At 48.4% G+C, this 25,151-nt stretch overlaps 1 protein-coding gene across 2 annotated transcripts in view; it reads left to right on the forward strand.

Annotated features, from left to right (window-relative positions):
* The first annotated feature begins 18 nt into the window (after positions 1-18).
* Positions 19-25,151, forward strand: part of BMP1 (bone morphogenetic protein 1) — a 48,146-nt gene continuing 23,013 nt past the window's right edge. For both annotated transcript variants that reach the window (XM_004382116.2, XM_004382117.1), the window contains exons 1-8: positions 19-178; positions 7,698-7,811; positions 9,462-9,626; positions 9,841-9,958; positions 10,265-10,443; positions 11,387-11,492; positions 13,121-13,245; positions 13,852-13,967. In XM_004382116.2, the coding sequence (XP_004382173.1) occupies positions 19-178; positions 7,698-7,811; positions 9,462-9,626; positions 9,841-9,958; positions 10,265-10,443; positions 11,387-11,492; positions 13,121-13,245; positions 13,852-13,967 (1,083 nt within the window). The remainder of the gene's footprint in view (positions 179-7,697; positions 7,812-9,461; positions 9,627-9,840; positions 9,959-10,264; positions 10,444-11,386; positions 11,493-13,120; positions 13,246-13,851; positions 13,968-25,151) is intronic.

Below are 25,151 nucleotides of genomic sequence, written 5' to 3' on the forward strand. Positions count from 1 at the left end.
GCCGCCGCGTCCGCCAGCATGCCCGGCGTGGCCCGCCTGCCGCTGCCGCTGCTGCTCTGGCTGCTGCTGCTGCTGCTCCCGCGCCCGGGCCGGCCGCTGGACTTGGCCGACTACACCTATGACCTGGGAGAGGAGGACGAGTCGGAGCCCCTCAACTACAAAGACCCCTGCAAGGCGGGTAAGCACCCCCACCACCCCCACCGGCCGGCCCGGGTGCGAGGGGCTGGGGCGCGGGCAGGCCCGGCCGGGAGGCGCGGGCTGGGTTTAGGGTTTGGGCTTGGGGGAGGACAGTCCAGTGTGGGAAGCCGGGAGCTGCCTGGTTGGCAATGCAGTGGGGAACAAAAGAACGAGGGAGAGAGGGAGGGGGAAGTTTGGGGCACTTTTGAGACTGAAGTTTTGCTGCTGTTTGTGGAAGCCGCTGCCGCTGCCTCTTGTCTCCGGAGAGAATTCCTGGAGAAATTTCCCTGGGTCCCTGAGAGAAACCAGCGGGGCAAAGAGGTTTTTCCCCCTAGAGGAAACTTTTCTGGCCAAACTCCGGAGAGAGAGTGTCTGTGTGTGCACTTTTTCCTTCTCTCTCATCTCCTACTCCAGAACATTGGTGTTTTACAGTCCTGTCTGTTCGTCTTGACTGCCCTGGGGCTGCACATCTGTCTAGCCTGGTGTGGGGAGGCCTGCGCATCCAAGGAGCCGTCTCTGGAGGCCCCCAGCCTAGCCCAAGTGGAAGAAGAAAGTTTTTCACGTGATCCCCTGAGACAGTGCTCCTTGGGTATCCCATAGTCCCTGACTGGCAGCAGCAGCTTTCTGGGATCCAGGAGGCAGCTGTCAAAGTCAGAGAAGCCAGCCCAGAAGAGGCTTATCTTTTCCCCTATGTGCCAGGAGGCCCTTACCAAGGCGAAGTTGAGGTGGAAAAGGAGGAAAAACACAAAGACAACTCAGATACTCTGTATCAGTTCTCTCACCCCATAGACACCAGAGGCTAATTAGCCTAGGTCAGAGCCCCTGGAGTGTGTGTTTGTGTCTATGTGTGTGTGTTCTTTGTCCGTGAAGACCTTGTGTAACCCCCTGTAGTGACCAGATGGCCAGGCATTTGGGCCATTTGCCTGACCGAATGACCCTGAGCAGGCTGCCTGGGACAAGAGCACACAGAGGGCACAAGATAGCAGAACTTTTTCTCCACTTCCTGCCTCTGACTTCAGGCTCCAAATAGCCAGAGCCACGGTCTGTGGTACAGTTTCTAGAATGGAGTGCCTGACCCTGGGGACCCTGTTCAAGGACTCTCCTTTCCTTCACTCCCTCTTTGGGTGAATGGATAATAGCAAACTGCAGGAATAGGAGACCCTTCACAGTGGGAGGGGGACAAGCCAAGCCCCTCATCCTTTCCTTCTGCACCTCCCCCCTGGGCTATGGGTAAACCAGGATGTTAGCCATCATCTTTCTCGCTGGGTGCCTGGGGTGGACACGAGGCTAAGTAGACAGAGCATGAGCGTTATATGCAGGCCACCTAGTTTCAATCCTGGATCCTACTCATTAGCTGTACCACCTTAGGAATGTTAATTATCATCTGTAAACTTTGGTTTTCTCACCTGTAAAACAGATCTGATAACACATAGAGTGGTTGTAAGGATTAAATAGGAGGACATATAAAAACACTTATTAGTGCTTAACACACAGTAAGTACTAAATAAATGTTGGCTGCCTACCCTCTGTTTTCTGTGTCTCGCCTCAGACCCTCACTTTATTTGTTTGTTTTTGAGGTTTTCAGGAACAGGTTATGACGCCCTGGCTCTGTCTTTGTGTCACTTATTTATCCAATTAATCTACATTTACCAAATGCCTAATATGTGCCAGGGACTTTACTTGATGCTGTGAGTGATACAGAGAAGTATAAAACATGGCTCCTGCCCTCATGGAGCTTATAGTTTAGTAGGGGGACAAGACACATACAGGCAGAACCAACGGCATAAACCAGTGTGTGTTAAGTACCAAATTAGAGGGAAAGACCTTAAAGGCTAAAGGAGCTCCTTGCCCCCTCGGCAGCCCTGGATGGTGGTGTGGCAGAGAAAAAGTCAGCATAGTAGGCTGGGGAGGTTTGGGGAGTCTTCATGGAGGAGGCGGGGCTGGCACAAGGCCTTAAAGAATGGGTAGGAAGCCAATCTGATGTATTTCACTTCTAGATTGAAATTGGAGTGATTTTCGGAGCAGTGAAAGTTTGAGGGCTCTATCCCCAGTCTCAGATTTCATGCTAGGGTGGAGCTGGCTGAGTTGGAACTTCAAACAGCAGTTCTGGAGAAAGCTTTCCACAAGGGTGAAGTGAGGCTGGTGAGGAGCTGGGCCAGGCATGAGGGTGGCTCTAGGGCCCTAGTGCCTGACAAGACCAAGCTTCAGGGTCAGGCCAGGCCTCCCTCCTGCACATGATTGATGCTCAAGACCCATTGCCCACGTCTGGAGGGAACTCAGGCATGCATGTATTCCCAGGCTCTCACCCACATGCACCTCTGCTGAGCTTTGCCTTCCTCCACCTTGACTCCTTAAGACCCCACACTGTTGCCCTCAAGCCAAAGGTCCACAGGCTTTCTTCTGAGTTTGTGTTGTCTTCTCCTGCTTGCCTTTGCTTCTTGCCCCTTCTGCAGACCTGCTCTCCAGATGTTGGATATATGGGTGACAGTGCCTGGCTCTACTTCCTTTGGATGCCTGCTGCCCTGCTTACTTGCCCCTCTCCAGCTTTCTCCTCTGCCTCTACCCAGACCAAGGACCAGGAATGAAAACCCCATTGACTACCTGGCTTACCTGGAATCTCTCAGTTTGCTCTGATGATAGCCCCTTCATTTGAAGTCGCCTCTTGCTATGACTATTAGAGTTTGGTTACTGTTGCAGTAAGGGCAAAATGAAGACCCTTGAGACCCTGGGGAGGTCCCTGGATTTTCTCAGCCAAGAACAGAATAATAGGCAGGAAGCCAAGCAGGTCTGTGTGTTCAGAGTTGATTCCACCAAGCCCTCTCTTTCTTGCCCTTGCCCTGTTGATTTCAAGTAAGCCCTGATTTCTTGTCCATTGGGATGCTAAACCTTTGAGGGTCTCCTTCCCTAGGACCCCATTGTTTGGCCAGCCCAGCTGCTTTGATGCAGAAACTGACTTGCCAGTTATCTCAGGGCTCTAGGAGAGACTGTGGAGGCAGGAACTGGGACACCGTTGATCCCAGAGCAGAGAAGCCCATGTGGGCTGATCCTGAGCCACCAGTGAGGACCTTGCTTCCATCTCTACCTCAGCTGACAGCTCAGAGGCCTGCAGGGTGTGAGGTGGAGCAGTAGCTCCCCATCCCTCCTCACCATCCTCACCCCAGGGGCTTCGGGGCTCAGGTTTGGACTTTAGGAGCCCTGGAGGTTGAGAAACGATCCCTTCTCTCATCCCTTCTCTCGCCAGACCACATTCCCCCTCCAGACACACTGGATGAGTCATCCCACCCACCTATGCCCCTGCTGAGTCACCTTCTCTTTTAGGTGCCCCAGGGGAGGAGGAGAAGACTTAAAATCTCCTTGGGCTCCAGATGGAGGGAGACCAATGAGACCCCCCAGGAAGAAGGCACTCTACGAATTCTAGTTTCTTCAGAATATCACTCCTCAGGCCACTAAGGACCTCCTAAGTGATATCAGGAGGGCTTGGGCAATCTCTCTGTCTCTCTAGCCCCTGCCCATTCTAAGGGCATCCTTCTCCTTTTGGGGGTGGTGGTGTGTCCTTTGCAGATGTGGTGTGAACATGCAGTGATTTGTGTGTTTGAAAGCACTAGGGCTTGGACAAGGAAGTGGCCAAGTGCGTGTGCTTGTATAATTGTGGGTATGTCCCAGCTTTCTGGGCAAGTCTGTTCAACTGTGCATGTGGGTACGCCCGAGTACATGCAAGTGTGCATGCAAATATGCACCTATGTGTTAAATGTACACATGTGATTAATTAAGTACATTTGCTTATATTCGGGAGCTTGAGTGTGTCCTCGCCAGCTAGAAGCTTGCATTTGTGTGATAGGAATGTGTATGCTGTACACATGGCCTTGTGGGGCTGTATCACACTGGCCAGGCTCCTCCCATTCCCCCCCACCCAAGCTGGTGATGCCTTACCATGCCCTGGGGAAGGAGACTTTGGGGTCCAGAGGCTGACCTGGAGGAGAAAGACTCTTCCCCAGGCTGGAGGCACTCCGGGTCCGACTCTCTCCCTTCTTTCCTCTCCTGCTCTGGCCTGGCTGTGCAGCAGCTACGAGTGCTCCTGGATCATTTACAGCCGGAAAACAAAACAAAAACTTTTGATCTTGTGTTGAAAACAACTACTACCCTGACCCTGACCCTGACCCCGGGGCTTCCTTCCGGGTAAGGAGAAGCATCATAGAGTCTCCAGATTGCCTATCTTCCCAAGAGGGAATCCCAAAGGGGCAGGTCTTCAGGCCCAGTGCCTGGGCCATACGGTCTCCTGCCCACCCATCTCTTCCCACCCTGACTCTGTTCCCATGCATTCTTCAGCCATGACATCCCCACCACAGGGCTCCCGCTCACTCTGCAGATGAGCTCTGTGGCCCCAGGCCTGTTCCGCCTTCTACTTGCCCTGTCCTCCACACTACCCTGGTCCACAGGCCAGCGGAGTTTTGTGGCCTCCATACTTGGAATTTGAGGTTTTGGTTCTCATCACCCAGAGCTTCACTCATCCAGGAGGCAAGTGTGGGTGAACCAGCATGCCCTTGGAAAGTATAGCGGTGAACTTGAGCTTAGGGGTTGTTATTGGGATAAAAATGGCCATTTAATGGGTGCTGACTATGCTTCAGGTTCTGTGCTAGGTGCTTTATTTCCATGGCTTACTTCATGCAGTAATCCTAAGAGACAGATTCTATTATTAGCCCCTTTTTACGTGTGAGAAAACTGATGTTTAGAAGAGTTTATATGACTTGTCAGCTAGTAGTAGCAAGTTGGGATTCAAAGACACGTCTGTCTGACTCCAAAGACCTTATTCTTTGCTGCTATGTCCAAAGACGAGTCCAAATGTCCAGCCACATGTGTATATATGGTGATGCCTGTGGGTGTGCATGTGAGTCTGGAGGTGCAGTGTCTGTGCAAGTGTGCAAAGGCGTGGGGGTGCTCATGTGGCACGTGTGCACTGGCGTGAATGTTGACATCGAAAAGCCCACCACCACATCCTCAGAGTGCATCTTTTATCCCATATCCTTGCTAAGGCCACTCTTGCATGTCAGCTGAGAAATGTCTTCTGTTGCTGTCCCATCAGTTGCTGAGCCAAGGCCACTGAGGCTGGCATTTGAAGTAAGAGAGTCTTTTTATGTGGTGGAAGAGATTCTGAGCCACTTACCTGCTGGTGACCTTGAGTAAGTCATTTCCTCTCTCTAAATGCAAGTGTTCCGATCTCTAAAGATAGGGATGTGGTCTGGAATCTTGCCATCAGGTTATCTCTCCAAGAGTTTGTAATGGGACACTCCTAGGCAACTGCATGGGGTAGAGTATGGCTTATTGGGCATGTTGTGGGTGGGCCAGGATTAAATGAACTCATTAATGTGAAAGCACTTTGTAAACTGGAAAGCGCCACATGAATTTCAACAGACATGTACGTAATATACCATTATTGCTACTATTATTGGCTTAGTGGGTCCAGAGTTTGGTGTTAGTTTGTTCCTGAAATTGTGTGTTGGAACTTGTGTGTGTGTTTTTTTAGGACTGCCTGTGACTGCATGTGTATTTTTTTGTGGATGTGTGTGTCTGGGTGAGTATCTGTTTTTGTGTATACGTATTTACGTGTGGGTTCTAGAGAGATAATGGACTCGAGTGCAAGGAGCACTAGACTGGGAATCGGGAGGTCTGAGTTATCAGTCCACCTTTTCCAGTGACTAGAAGTGTGGTCTTGATTAAATCATTTTCCTTCTGGACCTCAGTTTCCTCATCTGTAAAATGGAAGGTTGGCTTAGGTGACTGCTGAAGTCACTCCCACGTTCAGTTGATCAGTGTCTAGGTCACATCTACATATGAGCATGTGTCTCTGTTTGGGCATGTATTTGCAGACCAGAAGAATATCGTGGTACTTCATTCATTCAAACATTTATTGAGTGCTTTACGCATGGAAGTGCTGTGCTGGGCACTGTTTGTGTGTGCAGGATGTCTCTGTGTTTGATGGCATGGGTGCGGATATCACCATATGTCTGAGGAACACTGACCAACTGTCGTATTCTGTGTGTGATGAAGTAAGTCTGTGTGTCCACCCAGTAGGGCCATCTGGGGAGGAGAAACCTGTGTGTAAGGCCTCAAGGTTAAAACAATTTGTGTAATGCTGACCGCCAGGGCTGTGTAGCACTCCAGGATGAGAAGCAGATGTTGCTGTGGGTGGAGCTGCAGGGAAGCAGCTCTCTGCTCCCACCTCCGGCTCAGCCTCCGCCTCCCCCACCCCAGCCCAGCATGAAGCTCCCATCTGAGCTCCTTCCAGAGTGGTCAGCTCTATGGCCTCTGCTTCCTCTTGCTCCAGACTTCTCAAAAAGAAGACAGACTGTTCAGCCCATCTCTCCAGAAACATCTCTTCCCGGCTCCAGAAATCTAAATGGCCTATTAGGGAAGCTGTCTTCCCCCAGAGCCTCTTCCTCCAGAGAGGGGACCCTAAGACTCAGAACAGGCATCACTTGAGAACTGTTAAACCTTTTCATCCCGCTGGAAAGCTCCCATTATTTGTCTCAGTTTCCCTAATATGACTTTCTGCTCCAATTTTTATTCATATCCTCCCCTCAATTTAATTAAAACAGCATTTGTTGAGTGAACACAACATGCTTAGCACAGTACCAGGGGTCATAGGCACACGAAGTAGACACTCCATCATCTCACCTCATTTTATTTTCTTATAGCACCCATCACTATCTGGAATTTTCTAGTTCAGTATTCATTTACTTGTTTATGGTTGGTTTTCCCTTACTAGAATGTTAGCTCCTCTGTTTTGCTAATCACTGTAATAGTACCTGGCCCATGTTGTTGTTAGTTGCCATTGAGTTGCCTCCGACTCACAGCGACTCCATGTACAGCAAACGAAACATTGCCTGGTGCTGTGCCATCTTCACCATCATGGGTATGCTTGAGTCCATTGTTGTGGCCACTGTGTATTTTGAGCGCCTTCAAAACTAGGGAGTTCATCTTCTAGCATCATATCAGACAATATTCTATTGTGAGTGATAGGGTTTTCATTGGCTACTTTTCAGAAGTAGATCACCATGCCTTTATTCCTAGTCTATCTTAGTCTAGAACCTCCACTGAAACCTAGCCACCATGGGTGAGCCTGCTGGTATTTGAAATACTGGTAGCATAGCTTCCAGCATCATAGCAATACTCAAGCCTCCAAAGTACAGCAAACACCTGCCCCACAGTAGGTGCTTACTAAGTATTTGTTGAAGAAAGATGGAATAAATGATGCAACTGTGCCTTCTTGGAGCTAACAGTCTGCTGGGGGCTGGGCATCAGCTTTGCTGGGATTCTAGCTAAAAAGTGGGCATGAGTTTCCCAAGAGATCTTCAAGGCCAATCCCTCCCTGCCATTCTCTTGATTCCTCCTCAAATGGGACTTGAACATTAGAGTTGCTGTGGGGGCTGTGGGTATGTGCCCACAGGGTTAGGATTGTAAGCACACTGCACTCAGCCTTGGTAGGAACACTAACTCAGCCCCTGGTCTCTCCTTCTCTCCAGCTGCCTTTCTTGGTGACATTGCCCTGGACGAAGAGGACTTGAGGGCCTTCCAGGTGCAGCAGGCTGCGGAACTCAGACAGCATGCAATCCATCGTTCTTCCATCAAAGCTTCAGGTACACTGGGTATGGACCAGCCTTCCTATGCCCTGGGAATGAGTTCCAGACTTGGGGAAACCAGGAACCTCCCTGCTCCCAGCCACAAGAAAAGTTGTGGTTCATGGACAGAGGCCATTAACTTGAACCCAGCGCAAGGGCCTGTCTTCACCCTGGGATACCTTTATCCCTTCCCCAGAGGAGTAGTTAGTGTAGACATACCCAGGAACTAAGAACTGACATCCTTTCTGCTTACAGTTTATGAAGCACTTTCAAAAGCATTATCTAACTTGACTGTCCTCAACCACCTTCAAGGGTAGGTGTTAGGACAACTCGAATTTTACAAATACAGAAACTAAGACTCACAGAGGTAAAGTGACTTGTCCAAGATCACAACGTTAGTCAGTGTCAGAGCTGGGCCTGAAATCCAAGCCTTCTCATTCCAAATCCAAGTCTCTTCCCCCAACATGTTATTCCTCCTGACTTCTCCTTCTGCTTCCACTTTTCAAGCTTCTACACATCCTTAAAGGCCCATGTCAAGAGCTTCTCTTGTGAAATCTTCCCTGATTGCCCCAGACATGACTATGTCTCCATTTCCTGTGCCTCCTCTCCACTCTGTGCTTACAGTGTTAGTGTAATTACCACACCATACTGAAGCTATTTGTTTCTATGTCTCTCTCCCCAGAGGATCTCAAAGCTCTTCCAGGCCAAGATTGTTCCTTCTTAGCTCTGGTTGTGGTCCAAGTACCGAACAGGCCACCTGGGACTTGCGATTGGGGAGGGGATGGGAAGAACGAGGGCCTAGGGGCAGGGACAGTTCTTTCTAGTTTTCGCATTACTCTGTGGTAGGGTAGAGGCTGGTCATTATCAAAGCTGATGACCAGGACACAGTCCTGCCCGCATGTAGCTCTGTCGTTGCCAAAGGGCAGGGATTCTCACCAGGTCCTGTTCTCAGCATACACTGGTGGTACCAGGCAGTTGTCCTGTCCAGCATAAGAGAGATCCTGCATGAGTAGCCAGTGGATAAAGGTCAAACTACCCCAGAGAGCAACTGGCATTGGAGGGTGACCTTGACCTTAATGGGGGACTAGTAAGCAAGTGCAAGGGGGAAACAGCATGTAGGGATTTGATCACCTGGGGTCATGACTGACCCACCATGTGACTGAGAACAAATCACTTCTTTGGGCTTAGTTTCTGCATCTGTCCATCCCACAGAGCTGATGTATCAAACAAGAACAGGTATTTGGGGATCGTTAAAGAAAACATAAAGAGCCCTGGTGGTACAACGGTTAAGTGCTAGGCTGCTGACTGAAAGGTTGGCTGTTCAAACCCACCCGGCAGCTTTGCAGGAGAAAGACCTGGCCATCTGCTCCTATAAAGATTACAGCCTAGATAACCCAATGGGGCAGTTTTACTCTATCACACATGGGGTTGCTATGAGTTGAAATCGACTTGGTGGCATACAACAACAAAAGAAGACATAAAGTTCTGTATACTCCACAAATGAGGTTTATAAAATGAGAAAGGCACATCCTCCTAATCTCGGATCCCCCCAGGTCCCTTGTAGTTCCTAGGAAATGAAAACACCATTGCTCACTTTTTCAATTAGTTTGCTTTCCTCCTCCTCCCCTCCCCCCACTTTCTACCAATGTCTTCCTCCTTCACATCCAGGAAACTCTTCCATTCCTAACTGCCAGAGTGCTACTGGGCAGCCTCAAAGGAAAGCCCGTGGGAGATGGAGAGGCAGGTCCCGGAGCCGGCGGGCAGCAACGTCCAGACCAGAACGAGTGTGGCCCGATGGGGTCATCCCCTTTGTCATTGGGGGAAACTTCACTGGTGAGTGTGGGCCCTGGCAGGGGAGCACAGAAGGCAGACTTGGGGCAGCCCTGTCCCACGGCGGTCTGCATGATACCTTCTGCCTCTCTGTCCCCAAGTTCCTTTTCATGCAGTCTGCTCTCAGAATGGCTGTGACTCTTTAGCGGTGGGTGGAGGTGGGTCTAGGTGGGCCCACCTGGACACTGTGATAGCTTGGCCTCCTTTGTCCTGGCAGGTAGCCAGAGGGCAGTCTTCCGGCAGGCCATGAGACACTGGGAGAAGCACACCTGTGTCACCTTCCTGGAGCGCACAGATGAGGACAGCTATATTGTATTCACCTATCGACCCTGCGGGTGAGCAGGGGCCCCTGGGCACTGCACCCGCAGGCATCGCCCCAACCCGTGTTCGCCCTGCACACTGCAGCTGCCCCCAGCGGGGCACAGCCCTGGATCTGTCCCCTCCTGCCATTGGGCATCTCCCCATGAACTGTCCCTTGATGTGACTATGACCCCAACACATAGCTTCCAGCCTGGGCGTTCTATACTCAGGTCCCTTCCCGGCCCCTCCGCTCCCACCTGCCCCGGAAGCCTCGCCCGGCCCCTGAGTGGATGCACTCCCCCAGCTCGGGACCGCCCCCCTGAGCTGGTCCCGCCCCCCAGGTGCTGCTCCTACGTGGGTCGTCGCGGCGGAGGCCCCCAGGCCATCTCCATAGGGAAGAACTGCGACAAGTTCGGCATCGTGGTCCATGAGCTGGGCCACGTCATTGGCTTCTGGCATGAGCACACTCGGCCGGACCGGGATCGCCATGTCTCCATCGTGCGCGAGAACATCCAGCCAGGTACGCGCTGCTCACCCTCCGCCCTCCTCCCCTGTGCGTGGCTCCTGCCCCAGCCGCCACCTCCAGGGCCCCTGAAAGGAACCGGGGCTGCTCCCCAGAGATATCACCTTTGGTTTTGGTCAACTCAGCATTATAGATGCAGCAGGCTGGGCAGTCGCAGCCCCTGCCCTTGGCCCAGGTGGGTCCACATTCCATCCCTGAGGCTCAGGGACTGAGAATCAGTTGTGGAGCTACTCTGGGGTCCTGGACAGTTCCTGGTCCAGGACACAGGGGCCAGCATAAGTAGCCAGAACCAGACGGCCTCCAGGGCAGGGTTGGGGGTGTGGTCAGCTCAACCTTGGATACCATGGCACGGCTTTCTCATCTTTATGCAGTCTTCTGTCCTCTAAGAGTTTTTTACTCGCTTCTTTCTCCTCACTATTTGCCTCCCCTGGAGTCCCTGGGTGGTGCCAACGGTTAAGCAGAGGTGGCTTGGAAGAAACGCCTGGTGATCCGCAATGGAACACAGTTCTCCTCTGACACACATGGGGTTGCTATGAGTTGAAGTTGACTCTATGGCAACTCTTTTTTGTTTTATTTTGTTTTTTATCTCTCTCCCCACCCTTTCTGTTTCCTCCCTCTCTCCTCCAGACCTCTTCCTTTCTTCACTGCTTCCTTCCAGGCTGTGGTTCTAGAAATGGGTACTTCCTTCCCATATTCCTTTGAGCCTTTCCTGCAGAAAGTCCTCCATTCACTTCACCCCTCTGCTGGACAGGACTCTTCTAGAGACCCTCCCTTCCTCTCCCCCCAGGCTTCTCTTGGCTGCTCCCTGACCCTCAGGTGGGGGAGGACACTTCTCAGGTACAGGAGGACCCCATTTCCAACTCAGAAAAGATGGCACTACATCTCACACAAACCCGCCCCTCTCTCCCCCTCCCCCACACCCTTTTGCTGATCTTCGCAGGGCAGGAGTATAACTTCTTGAAGATGGAGTTCCAGGAGGTGGAGTCCCTGGGGGAGACCTATGATTTTGACAGCATCATGCACTACGCTCGGAACACGTTCTCCAGGTAAGAGATGGAGCGAGGACCTCTCTGGACCAGCCCAGTCCTGCCCTCTCTAGGCCATTCTCTTCCCCGCCCCCCTGCTTCACACCAGCCTGCCCTGCTGAGGTAGTGACCAATGACAAGAGTTGCCCTCTGGGCACCTGTGTCCCCAAGCAGAGGATCTGTGGGTACTGGCTGCCCTAGAGCCCTCTTCCTCATGTGAGCCCATCGCAGACGGGATTCACAAAATCTGGGTTCCTCACCAAGTACTGTGCACATGCAGAATACCTGGCCGAGGCTGAAACTCAGCCACCCTGTAAGCCAACTCTTGTGCTACGGCACTGGGACTATATCAGCCAAAGGGGGCACACTTTTCTAATTGGTACTCCTGTAAGGGGTGCCTTTTTGTAATTGACTAATTTCCACAAAGTCTAGCTCCTGCCCTGGACTAGTTCCCACCCCCAACTCACAGGCACACACACATACCTACTCCCTATGCTGGGGCCCACCGTGGTCAGGGTGCTGATTCCCAGGTTCTCAGCAGTCACAGCCAGACCCACCAAAAGCAGCGCCCTGCTGGAAGACTGCCTTCTGGCTATCTGCCACGACAATGGAGTCCAGGCCTGCTGCAGTGTCCAGGCGGGCCCACCTCGGCCCACCTCCACCTACTGCTAAAGAGCCACAGCCATTCTGAGAGCCCAGCTTCTCCTTGAAGGAGTGTGGGAAATGGCCCCTCCCTGCCCTCACACTCCTTCCCAACTGGTCTTTCCCATGCGTGACTCTTTCCTCATCCACTGTCTCTGCTTTCCCAGACAGTGGCCCTCCTCCCTCTCCTCTGTCCCTCCTTCTAGACCCCACTCTTTCTGCCTCCAGGCCTAAGGAAACAGAGACCAAGGAAGGGGGATGAGGTCATTCCAGTCCCCACACCCACAGACCCCCCCCACCCTTACATTTCCCACCACATCCTACCCCACCCCCTGCCGTGTTCCACCCAGCTGGGTGTGAGTCAGGGGCCCTGGGGAGGTGGAGGTCTGCCTGTTTCCCCTTCATTCTGCTCCTCCCAGATGGAAATGCCTAGGATTTAACAGGGAGGAACTGGTGGGGGGCGGGAGGAACTGGTGGGGGGCGGGAGGAACTGGTGGGGGGCAGGAGGCACTAACGGACTGGGAGCTTGCAGGGCTGCCCCCAGAGTCTGGTTTGGCCGAGGTGGAACCTGTCCTTGGCTTTGTTCCAGGTGCTGTCAGAGCAGCCAGTGCCAGCAGGGTGAAGCACTGGTTCTGGGTAGTCCGGGGGGATGTTCAGTCAGGGCTGAATGAGCATGAGGGGCAGCTGGGGGGAGACAAGATGGACCAGGAGTCTATAACTCTTCTGTGGCTGGGAGTTGGGACCTGACTGGGCTGGGGGGCACCAGTGGGATCCCCAGTGTATCATAGGCCCATGTCTCTGACCTCCCAAAGTGTTCCTGGTGTGGCTGCCACGGAGCAAGGTAGCTGCTGGTCAGTGGGCAGCTTAATGACAGGGTGAGACGTCTCTACCCTTCCCTGACCTTGCTGAAGAATGTCTGGGCTTAGGCAGGGTCATGACCTGTGGGCACAGACAGGCACGCCACCATCCATCAGACTGTCACCCGGGTTTGGGCTTTTTCCTCCCAGGGGCATCTTCCTGGACACCATCGTTCCCAAGTATGAGGTGAACGGGGTGAAGCCGCCCATCGGCCAGAGGACCCGGCTCAGCAAGGGGGACATTGCCCAGGCCCGCAAGCTCTACAAGTGCCCAGGTTTGTGTTCCAAGCGCAGTGCAAGGAAGGAATGGGCCAGGGAAGGGAAGAGGGCAGGGCCTGAGGGAGGCAGAGGCCAGGGCCTGGGGCCACCAGGAAGGTTAAAGCTGTAAGTCTTAGAGAATGAAGGAGGCTGCCTAGTGTTGGGAGGAGGGGGCACAGAGGGAGGGACAGTGTTCAAGTCAAGGAACCAAACTGGCGCTAGGGTCAGGTAGTGGTGAGGAGCTGAAGGTCTGGAGAATGAGGGGCAGTGAGAGCAGAAAAGGGGGAGAACAGAGCAGTTCTAAGGGAGTGAGGTGGAGTTCAGACCCACCAAAGGAGTAGGTTTACACCAGAGCTTGACCTTAACTCTGGAACCCATGTTGCCTTAACAACATGGCAGTTGGTTACCCTGGCAGCACTAGACCAGGAGAGGTAGGATGGTATGTGCTTATATGTGAGGAGAGGGGGTGGGTCTTAAAGGGACAGGACACTCCCAGACTCCTTCTTCTCCTCAGCCATTCTTCTGTCCCCTAGAGGATGCCAAGGCTCAGAGCTGGGTGAGCCAGAGGGTGGGGGGATTCTGCACCTGCAGCCCATTTCCCAGTAATTTCCTTTCCTTGACAGCCTGTGGAGAGACCCTACAAGACAGCACAGGCAACTTCTCTTCCCCTGAGTACCCCAATGGCTACTCTGCCCACATGCACTGCGTATGGCGCATCTCCGTCACACCTGGGGAGAAGGTAACTGCAGCTTTGGGCCTGTGAGCATCCCCTCCTCTGCCAGTACCCTGAGAGTAAGGGAGCTTATCTCCTCCCCAGAACCCTAGCTGAGGGACTTACGCCCACAGTGGGGGTCAATGTGTTGTGAATGACCTACCTAGTTAATGCAACTCCATTAGTATTATGTAGCACTGCAGTGAGGAGGGCCCCCTACAATTCAGAGCCTTCCACTACTTCTGATATTAATTGCAATTGAGTGTTAACTATTAGATAGCACTTACTTTATGCCAGACACTTTTCTAAGTGCTTTTCATATATACCTCTTTTTATTCTTTAGCTGCCCTATATCTTTATTTTATAAATGAGGAAACTGAGGCACAGGGAGGCTAAGTAATTTGCCCAAGGTCACGTAGCTAGCAAGGGGTAAGGTGGGAGTTGAATCCTTCTCAGGGCTGGATTCGAGCCCCAGCCTTTCCCCAACTGCCTGGGTGGCCTTGGATGAGCCGCTGCACCCTGGCCCTCAGCTCTCTCATCTGTCTCATTGACCAAGGTGCTCCCACTGGTCCCTTCCCAGTTCTTACAAGCTCTCATCCTGGGTGGGATACAGCTAAGGAGCAGTGCAAAAGCCTGCAAGGTGATGGTTCCCTGCAGGTCTTTCCTTCCTGCCCTTCCTTTTTCTCTTACACTCATTAGAACCCATTAATGTTTGCTTCTTTGGCCTGATTTTCTGATTCCCCCTCTCTCCACCGACATTCCCTTTCTCCTCTTCTGGCCTTTTATCTGCTGAATCATTTCTGCTCCAGAGAAAAATCTTGGCCTCCACCTTCCCACTCACCTTCTTCATGGTAAGCTCCTGGTCTTCACACTTGCTGCCACTGTGGGGCTGGCTTTGGGCAAACTATGGAAGTGGGTCAAGGCTGTCTCCATCTTCAAGGCCTAGTTCAGATAGTACCTCCTACAGGAAGCCTTCCCTGAGCAGCTTGTCCCAACCACCATAGAACTTGGTGAGCATCTGTCAGGAGAGTCACTCATTGGCCCCAAGCAGGGTGGAATCCGGGCATTGGGAGGACTCCCATTGTCCAGTTTCTTACTGCAAGGTTGATTAGCCTCTGTTTGAATACCCAAGGTGATGGGGGGATCACTACTTGACCGTCTATCCCATTCTGTTCTGCAGCCAGCTCTTAGAGTCTTTTCTTGATATCCAGAAGAAACCACTCCCCATGAAACCACTTGCCCCAATACTTCTCTTTAGAAAAATTCAGAATAACTTGACTCTCTGTTTCCTGTGTCAGCCCTCCTAATATGTGAAGGCCACTCTCATGCCTTTCCAGATCCCTTCATGGGCTTTTCACATGGTGTCCAGACCTCTCAGCAAACCGTGGGTCTTCTGTGTCCTTATTTTTGTGGCTTCCCAGAGTGAACTGTAAGATTTTATTTTCCTTGATTGGAACATGGTACTTAATATACTTGTGCAGCCTCAAGCTGAATTAGATTTTATTATCAGTCACCTTGTTCATTCCAACATCCTGGATCATTTTGAATCAGAATTCCACTATCCAGCCTGGTAGCCATCCCTCTTACTCTGCCATGCGCTAGTTTGATAAGCATATCTTCTGGGTCTTCATCTTGGTCTTTGATCAGAATATTTTTGAACAGGACATGAACAAAAGCAGGCCATGAGAGCTGCCATCCAGTATCCCTCAAAACTGACATTGATCCATTAATCTGCAGGCTTTGGGCATAGTTATTCAACCAGCTGTGATGCCACTTAATGTCATTACCATCCAGGGTAGAGGTCACCACCTTGTTGACAGGGTTGTAACTCCTTTCATCGTTATATACCTGGCACAGGAAGTGGCTCATAAATGCTGACTACATAGATGGAATGCCTTATCAAAATCAAATCCACTGTTCCACCAGTTGATAAAACCCCTTTTAAAAAGGAAGGGAAATTCATTTGACATGCCTTGTTTCAAGTGAACCCAAACTGGCTCCTAGCAATCAAGTTTCTTTTCTAAATGGTCACAAACTATCTGTTTAATTGGTCATTGACATTCAACTCAGTGGGTAGCAATTCCCAGAATCCACTCCCAACTCTCCCTCAACACACACACACACACACACATACTGCATGCATGCATGCACACACACACCCCATTTTGAAGACTGGGAAAGCATTTTTTCTAAGTTCTCAAGATTACAGACACTGATCACATCTGCAAGTTATTTGAATGCCCTCTGACGTAATTTTGAGCCTAGAGACAATAGCCAACTTACAGAGGAGAGGTGCTCACTGACTCTCCTACTTCTGTGTTATTGAGCTTTCCTTTCCTTTCTTTTCCAAATGATGCTTATTTTATTTTTTGTAATTTAGAAGTTATTCTCATTTAAGACTGACTTTTATTGAGTAGTGTAATTCTGTCATCTCCCTTGATTAACATTCTACCATCTTGCCTCAAAAGTGAACCTATACCTTCCTTGTTTTTTTCCCTTGTTCTGAATCTAACTTAAAAATTGCAATTCTCTTTACTATCTTGTACTGATGGGTGTCCTGGCTGCCTTCATCCCTCTGCCAAGGGTTTCTACTCAGGGCTTTGAACCGGTTTATTCTAGGTTGAACCCTGCTGAGAATTTGCATTTCTAACAAGCTCCCAGGCTGTGCTGCTGCTGCTGGTTAGGGATGAATTCTGAGAACCACCAGTAGAGCCAAACCAAAACCAAACCCACTGCTGTCGAGTCGACTTCGACTCATAGAGACCCTATCAGACAAAGTAGAACTGCCCCATAGAGTTTCCAAGGAATGCCTGATGCATTCAAACTGCTGACCTTTTGGTTAGCAGCCGTACCTCTTAACCACTACGCCACCAGGGTTTCCACCAGTAGAGCCGTGGTTCTCAAAATGAATTATACATGAGAATCACCTGGGGATCTGGTTAAACTGTAGATTCTGATTCAGTATATCTGGGGTAGAAATGCAAATTATCAGCAAGGGTTTAAACCAGAAAGAACCAATTCAAAGCTCTGTTTCTACTATGCCACTCTTTGAAAATCTCACCTTCAAGTAATAATAATAATACCCCAAACCCACTGCTGTTAAGTCAGTTCTCTACAGAAGCAGACTGCCACTCTTTCTCTTGTGGGGCTGCTGCTGGTTTCAAACCACCAACCTTTTGGTTAGCAGTCAGTCACTTTAACCACTGTGCCACCAGGCTCCTTAATAACAATAATAACTAATGATTATTGGGTATACAATTGGCCAGACATGTGTTAAGTTCTTTATGTGTGTTATGCTTTTTAATTAGCACAACATAGGCCAAGTACTAACATTGTCCACATTTTTTATATGAGAAAACAGACTTGGAAAAATTAAGTAATATATCCACAGATCACATAGTACCTGGACTGTGACTCAAAAGTCTGTGATTACAATACTGAAAAAACAAACAAACAAACAAAAAAAAAACAGTTGCTGTTGAGTCGACCCTAACTCATGGTGACCCCATATGAGTCAGAATAGAGCTATGCTCCATAGGGTTTTCAGTGGCTGATTTTTGGGCAGTAGATCACCAAGTCTTTCTTCTGAGCTGCCTTTGAGTAGACTCAAATCGCCAACCTTTTGGTTAGCAGCCCAGCACATTCACCATTTGTACCACCCAGGGACTCCGATTGCAATACTATGTGTGTTCTAAAATCCTGTTCCATTTCAACGGTTCCTTTAGTGCTCTTCAGCAGATGTGTGTGCCTACTATGTGCCTGGCACTGGGCCAAGCACTATACAGATGCATAAGACAGTCCCTGGCCCTGAAGAGCATAGAGTTCGGTAGAGCACTTCACTCATTCCTGCTCAGGAGTTATACTCAGTAGGCACAGGTATGGAAGCTTCTTTCCCTGTTGTCCCAGGCTGGCATGGACTGGCCCTAGTCTCTCTAGTGGACACATGGCCTTGCCCCAGGAGCCTCTCTGTGCCTTGGGTCTGCTCCCTCCATTACTCCCAGAAGACTTCTCATTGTTTTTCAGAGGCCTGTCTGGAGCTCCAGGGAAAGAAGTGGGCTAGAGAGAAAAATTCCAGAGTCATCAGCACATGGGTTGTAGTTGAATCATCCATGGTTCTGGATGAAATTGTAGAGTTGTAAGTGAAACAGAGATGGAACCCTGGGGGACATAAACATTTAAAGGGCCTGCAGCGTCTGGGAAACCAGAAGAGAATGATGTCATCAAATAATAATGGTCACTCATTTTTGTTTAACAGTTAATTGCCAGGCAAAGTATTATATGCATTGTCTCATTATTCCTTACAACAGCTTTATGACATAAGTACTATCATTCCCATAGATAGTATAGATAAGGGACTTGAGGCTCAAAAGAATTGAGTAATCTGCTCAAGTTTACATAAGTAGTAAGTGGTGGAGCCAGCATTCAAATCTAGGACTATCTGACTCCAAAGTCTATGCTCTTTCCACAGTGAACCTTAAATAAATCCACCTGCTTTAGCAGATGGACTTTGACCTCTCTTTCGGCTGCTGACAGGTTGTTTTTCCCTTGCTTCCCAGTTCCCAGCTTATCGTCAGAAATGTGAGTGATATGTAAATCTTTTGTAATAATATATGCCATGGGTATGTCAATCAAGAGAAAGTGCCACTTTGAAAGCCTTCTTTTAAGTTCCCCAAGTTTCTACACTTCAAATAATTAGTAGCTGACCTGAAGGAGAGTAATTAAGTTTCCCAAGCAGTGAAGCTAGGTTCTTGATGAGGCAGAGAGAGTTTTAAGAAGGAGATCATGGCCAACAGGTCAAATGTTGCAGAGGAGCCAAGAAGATAAGAACTTACAATGTCTTTTGGGTTTGGCAGTATCATTCACATCTCTGCCTTCTGATATCCCACTAAACCCCGCTTCCTCCACAATGCCTTCCCTGACCCCAGCCTCCCATCTCCCAACCAGGCGAATGTGCCCCCTCCCTTCTCTGCAAGGCCTGTGCTGGCGCTTTATCCAAGTCCCTGTTTTTTGTGTGCTGCACAGCTTGGGGCTCTGAGGATGAAGGGAAGGCTGATGCTTCTTAGCACATCTGCTGAGCAGAATTGCTTGGCAGACACAAGGAGGTCACCTGGAGTAATGGTTAAGGGTATAAGTTTAGGATCCAAAGTGCCTGGGTGCTTTTTACTGGATGTATGATCTTGGCGTCCCTGGTGGTACAGTTAACACGCTTGGCTGCTAACCGAAAGACTGGCCATTCGAATCCACTTAAGTTGGCTTGGAAGAAAGACCTGGCAATCTACTTCTGAAAAATCAGTCATCAAAAACCCTATGGAGCACAGTTCTACCTGACACACATAGGAATCACCATGAGTTGGAATTGACTGGATGGCAACTGGGTTTTTTTATGATCTTGGGGAAGTTGCTTAACCTCTTTGTGCCTTTGTTTCCCTATCTGTAAAATGGGCATGGTGATAGTACCTCCCTCATTGGATTGATATGAGGATTAAACAAGTTAACTGACATAAAGTGCTTAAACAGTGCCTAGCACAATGAGAATTCAATTAATGTTAGCTGTATTATATCAGTATATTCTTAATCTATTAAATGAGTAAGCCCTGGTCAACTCCCTCAAATACCCACTTCACCTCATTCTATTTCCAGGATTCTGGTCTTAACCATTTCAATATCAAAATCTTATGCAAGTTTAACTATAATAATGAAATTAACGTTTATTGAGTGCTTACCATCTGCCAGACTCTGTTGTAAACTTTACACATGTTGATTTAATTCCCCAAAACACTATGAGCCAGGTACTATCATTAACCCATTTGCCATGGAGTTGATTCCGACTCATGGCAACCCCATGTGTGTCAGAGTGAAACTGCTCCATAGAGTTTTCAATGGCTGGGTGGACTCAAACCTCCAACCTTTCAGTTAACAGCTGAGTGCGTTAACTGTTTGCACCACCCAGGGACTCCACTATTATCATTACCATTTTACGAAAAAGGAAGTGGAGGCTCAGAGGAGTTAAGTAACGTGCCTAAGATCACGTAGCAAAGCCAGGCTTGAAGCCAGGCAGTGGGTCTTGGAGGGGCTCCGTGCTTAACAGCACATTGTGTCTCTGCCTGAAATGAGAAGGGAGTTGTTTTCTTGGTTCTTTTCTGAGAGCATCCAGTGAACATGATGACTGCTTTCTACATGCCAATGCACTAGGAGATTTTGCACCCAGTAAGTACCTCCTTTAGGGAGCCCTGGTGGTGCAGTGATTAAGCATGTGGCTGCTAGCCAAAATGGAGAAAGATGTAGCAGTCTGCTTCGGTAAAGAGTACAGTCTTGGAAACGCTATGGGGCAGTTCTGCTCTGTTCTGTAGGGTCGCTGTGAGTCAGACTTGACTCAGTAGCAATGGATAAGTACTGTACCGCATTTAAGAGCTCCCTGGGTGGCGCAAACAGTTCGTGCTTGACTATTAACCTAAAAGTTGGCGGTTGAACCCACCCAGTGGCATCACACAAGAAAGGCCTGACAATCTGCTTCTATAAAGATTACCGCCAAGAAAACCCTATGGAGCAGTTCTACTCTGTAACACGTGGGGTTGCCATGAATCGGAGCAACAGGTTAAGCACCTCATTTAAACCTCCCGACTCTCCAGTGGAGGAGTTATGATTACCTCCATCTTTTCAGAGAAAGACACTGAGGCCTAAAGAAGTCCAGTCACAGACCCCAAGTCACAGAGCAGGAAGTGGCAGAGCTGGCCAAGTTTTCTTTGGCAAAGGGCAGTGCTCCTGTCACCAGAGCACAGCTGTTTCCACATGACAGAAGTCGTTACAACTCTTAATTAGACATCTCCGGTCTCAATATAGCCATCACTGTACCTCCCTGTAGGATGTCCCTAACTGCCAGCATGTCTCTTCCTGTTCAGTGAGGTAACCTCGGGTCCCTCCTGCCTGTCAGGAGGTCTGGGGTGGGCCCTTTGGGGTTCTGCTGACAGGCGTGGGTTTCTTCTTCGGAGATCTGAATTCATCCTCCCGGGACAGAGCCAAGTGGTTTCCTCACTCGGTCCTCTGCTTTCCTTCTTCCATCCAGCAACTCTTTTAGGGATATTTTTGTTGCTTGTTAAATATAAAGATAATTTAAATATAATTTTTTTGTTAGATATAAAGATAATTATGCATGCTGTAAAAAATTTGAACAATGTAATATAGAAGTGTATAAAGTAAAAAGTGAATAGTCCCCCTTTGATCCTCCTCCAAATCCCAGTCCTCAGAAGTGGCTAAACATTGGTAACACTTTGGTGTGTCCTACCAGACCCTTTTGTGTATGTATATATATGTGTATGCCTACGTGTGTGTGTGTATACATGTTTTGTTGTTGTTAATTGCCTTCAAATTGGCTCCAGTTCATGGTGACTTTAAGTGTAACAGAAAGAAATATTGCCCAGTCCTGCACGATCTTCATGATTGTTGGTATGCTTGAGTCCATTGTGGTGGCTATTGTGTCAATCCACCTCATTGAGGGTTTCCCTCATTTTAGCTGACCCTCGACTTTACCAAACATGATGTCCTTTTCTAGTGATTGGTCTTTCCTGATGACGTGTCCAAAGTAAACAAGCCAAAGTCTTGCCATCCTCCCTTCTAAGGAGCATTCTGGTTGTGGTTCTTCAAAGACTGATTTGTTTTGTTCTTTTTGTAGTACACAGTATAGTCAATATTCTTCACCAATATATGTATATATTTTTTTCAAACAAAAAGAAATTTTATACAGATATGCGGTATTCTGCAACTTTTTGTTCAGTCTGCAATAAATCATGGTCATTATTCCATGTCAGTACATACAGCTGTATCTCAGTCACTTTCAGGCTGCTTAGCATTTCATCATCTTGATTTCTCTTAATTTACTGATGCAGTCACCTCCTGCGGGTCTCTAATGACAGATACTTAAGTTTTTCCAATTTTTCATTATTTCTAATAATCCTACAATACTGTACATATTTTTTTTTATTTTATTTTTTGTTTTACATACATTGTTATGAGACCCCAACCACTCACCCCATTCTGCAACAGCACACTCCTCCCCTCCGCCCCTGATTCCCCATGAACATTCAACCAGCTCCTACCTCTCTCTGCCTTCCCATCTTACCTCTGGACAGAAAGCATCCCTTTGGTCTCTGGTATCTACTTGAGTAAGAGGCACATTCTTCACAAGTATCACTTTATGTCCCACAGTCCAGTCCAATCCCTGTCTGAAGAGTTGGCCTTGGAAATTGTTTTAGTTCTGGGGTGATAGAGAGACCAGGGGCCATGCTTTCTGGGGCACCTCCAGTCTCAGTCAGACCATTAAGTCTGGTCTTCTTACTAGAATTTGAATTCTGCATCCCATCATTCTACTGCTCCATCAGGGACCCTCTGTTGTGTTCCCTGTCAGGATGTTCATTGGTGGTAGTTGGGCACCATCTAGTTCTTCTGGTCTCAGGCTGATGAAGTCTCTGGTTTACGTGGCCCATTCTGTCTCTCGGGCTAATGCTTTCCTTGTGTCTTTGGTGCTCTTCATTCTCCTTTACTCCAAGTGGTTGGGACCAATTGATGCATCTTAGATGGCCGCTTGCAAGCTTTCAAGACCCCAGACGCAACTCACCAAAGTAGGATGCAGAACATTTTCTTAATAAGCTTTGTTTTGCCAATTGACCTAGATGTCCCCTGAAAGCATGGTCCCCAGACCCCGCATCCCTGCTACTCTGTTTCTCAAAGTGTTTGATTGTATTGAGGAAACTTCTTAGCTTTGGTTTAGTCCAGTTGTGCTGGCTTCCCCCATAGTGTGTGCTGTCCTTCCCTTCACCTAAGATGATTCTTATCTACTATCTAGTTAGTGAATAACCCTCACCCTCCCTCCCCACCCTCGTAACCATCAAAGAATGTTTTCTTCTGTGTTTAAACCTTTTCTTGAGTTCTTATAATAATGGTCTTATACAGTATTTGTCCTTCTGTGACTGACTTAATTCACTCAGCATAGTAAGTTCCAGCTTCCACCAAGTTATATGATGTTTCACAGCTTCATCATTGTTCTTTATCATTGTGTAATATTCCACTGTGTGGATATACCATAGTTTGTTTTATCCATTCGTCCATTGATGGGCACTTAGGTTGCTCCCATCTTTTTGCTATTGTGAACAGTGCTGCGATGAACATGGGTGTACATATATCTATTCGTGTGACGGCTCTAGTTTCTCTAGGATATATTCCAAGGAGCGGGACGGCTGGATCGTATGGTACTTCTATTTCTAGCTTTTTAAGGAAGCACCAAATTGATTTCCAAAGTGGTTGTACCATTTTACATTTCCACCAACAGTATATAAGTGTTCCAGTCTCTCCACAACCTCTCCAGCATTTGTTATTTTGTGTTTTTTGGATTAATGCTAGCCTTGTTGGGGTAAGATGATATCTCATTGTAGTTTTGATCTGCATTTCTCTAATGGCTAATGATTGTGAGCATACGATAGTGTAAATATTTTTAAACATGCATCTTTGTACACCTGAGCAAGTAAATCTGTAGAATAAATTCCTAAAAGCAAAATCCCACTCACTCATTTAAAAAATATTTATTGAGCATCTGCTATGTGCAAGGCACTGGGGATTACACAGTGAATCAGACAGACAAAATTCATGACCTCACAGGGTTTACATTTTGGTGTAGGGTGAGGAAGAGACAGTCAATAAGCAAATAACTATGCAGTAGATCAGATGGTGGTAAGTACTATAGAGGAAACAACAGCAGCCAGGGCTAAGGGGATGAGATGGAAGTACAGATTTGTCTTAGTTTCCTAGTGCTGCTTTAACAGTGGGTGATTTTAAAGAATAGAAATGTGTTTTCTAACAGTTCTGGCGACTAAAAGTCCAAATCAGAGTCTCAGCATTGTAGATTCCCTCCTTGTCAGCAGCCCCAGGTGTTCCTTGGTTCCTTGGCTTGAAGTCGATTCTCACATTGGACGTGTCTTCCCCTGTGTGTGTCTCTGTCTATTCTGATCTTTTTATAATTCAAAAGTGATTAGATTTAGGACACACCCTGCACTGATATGGCCTGATTAACATAATAAAGAAAACCCTATTTCCAAACAGGATTATATCCACAGGTATAGGGGTTAGGATTCCAGCACACATTTGTGGGAGGTGGGGGCACAATTCAATCTATAAAAAGATTACTGTTTTATGTGGGATGGTCAGGGAAGGCCTCATTCATGTCAGGTAACCTTGGGGCAGAAACTGGCAAGAAGTGAGGGAACATGCTGGGTGAATATCTGGGATGAGTTTCTAGGCAGCAAGTGCAAAGGCCCTGAGACAGGAGCATGCTTGGTATGTTTGAGGAACGGCAAGGTCGTTGTGGCCAGAACAGAGTAAGCAAGGAGGAGAGTGGAAGGAGATGGGATCAGAGAGATAACAGGACTTTGGGTTTTACTTTGAGTTGCATGCATTAAAGGATTTTGAGCAGAGGGGGAGACATGTTCCAAATTATGTCATAAAGGGGTTTTTCTGGCTGCTGTGATAGGAGGGCAAGACGAAAAGAAGGGACTAGTGAATTCATCCTGGAAAGAGATGATGGTGGGGCTGGGACTGAGTGAGGAAGGAGGACAAGGTGTGGGAAGTTTGAGGAGAGAAGAGAGGTATGAGAGGAGGGGAATATAGAAGGTTTAACTGGCAACACTAAGGATCCAGTTAAGGTTCCCCAGTTGCCCTTGCATTAATTCCAACTTATGGCAACCCTGAATGTGTCAGAGTAGAACTGTGCTCCCGTCAAAGTTAGTGGTCTTGAATTTCAAGTGAGACAATCAGCATGGTTGTATGTCTTTCCATAGCCACATTTGGCCGTCCAGGTACAGGTGCAGAATATGTGGAGAGTTGGAATTAAGCAGGGTTGTAGTTTCCAGATAAGTACAATGAAGAGAAAGAGGACCAAGAGAATAGAGGTTGTGTGCAAGGAGGTGACTATAAGATGGACCATGGATTTGCTTTGAAGTGATGTGACTGTTAGCCCTTTGCCACTTCCTCTGTGGTCATATTTGGTCATTTTCTAAAAGGATAAAATATAGGATAATGAGACACTGCCTGGATCCATAGCAAAAACTAGAACAGTAATTTTCAACTTCAACTTTTCCAAATGTCAGAACATGTATTTTTAATAATAATAAGAAGAACTCTCAATTATGATGATGATTAATACTAATAACCAAGAGTAATACAGTG

Source organism: Trichechus manatus, unplaced genomic scaffold, assembly GCF_000243295.1.
Source record: "Trichechus manatus latirostris isolate Lorelei unplaced genomic scaffold, TriManLat1.0 scaffold00090, whole genome shotgun sequence".
NCBI classification, from domain to species: domain Eukaryota; kingdom Metazoa; phylum Chordata; class Mammalia; order Sirenia; family Trichechidae; genus Trichechus; species Trichechus manatus.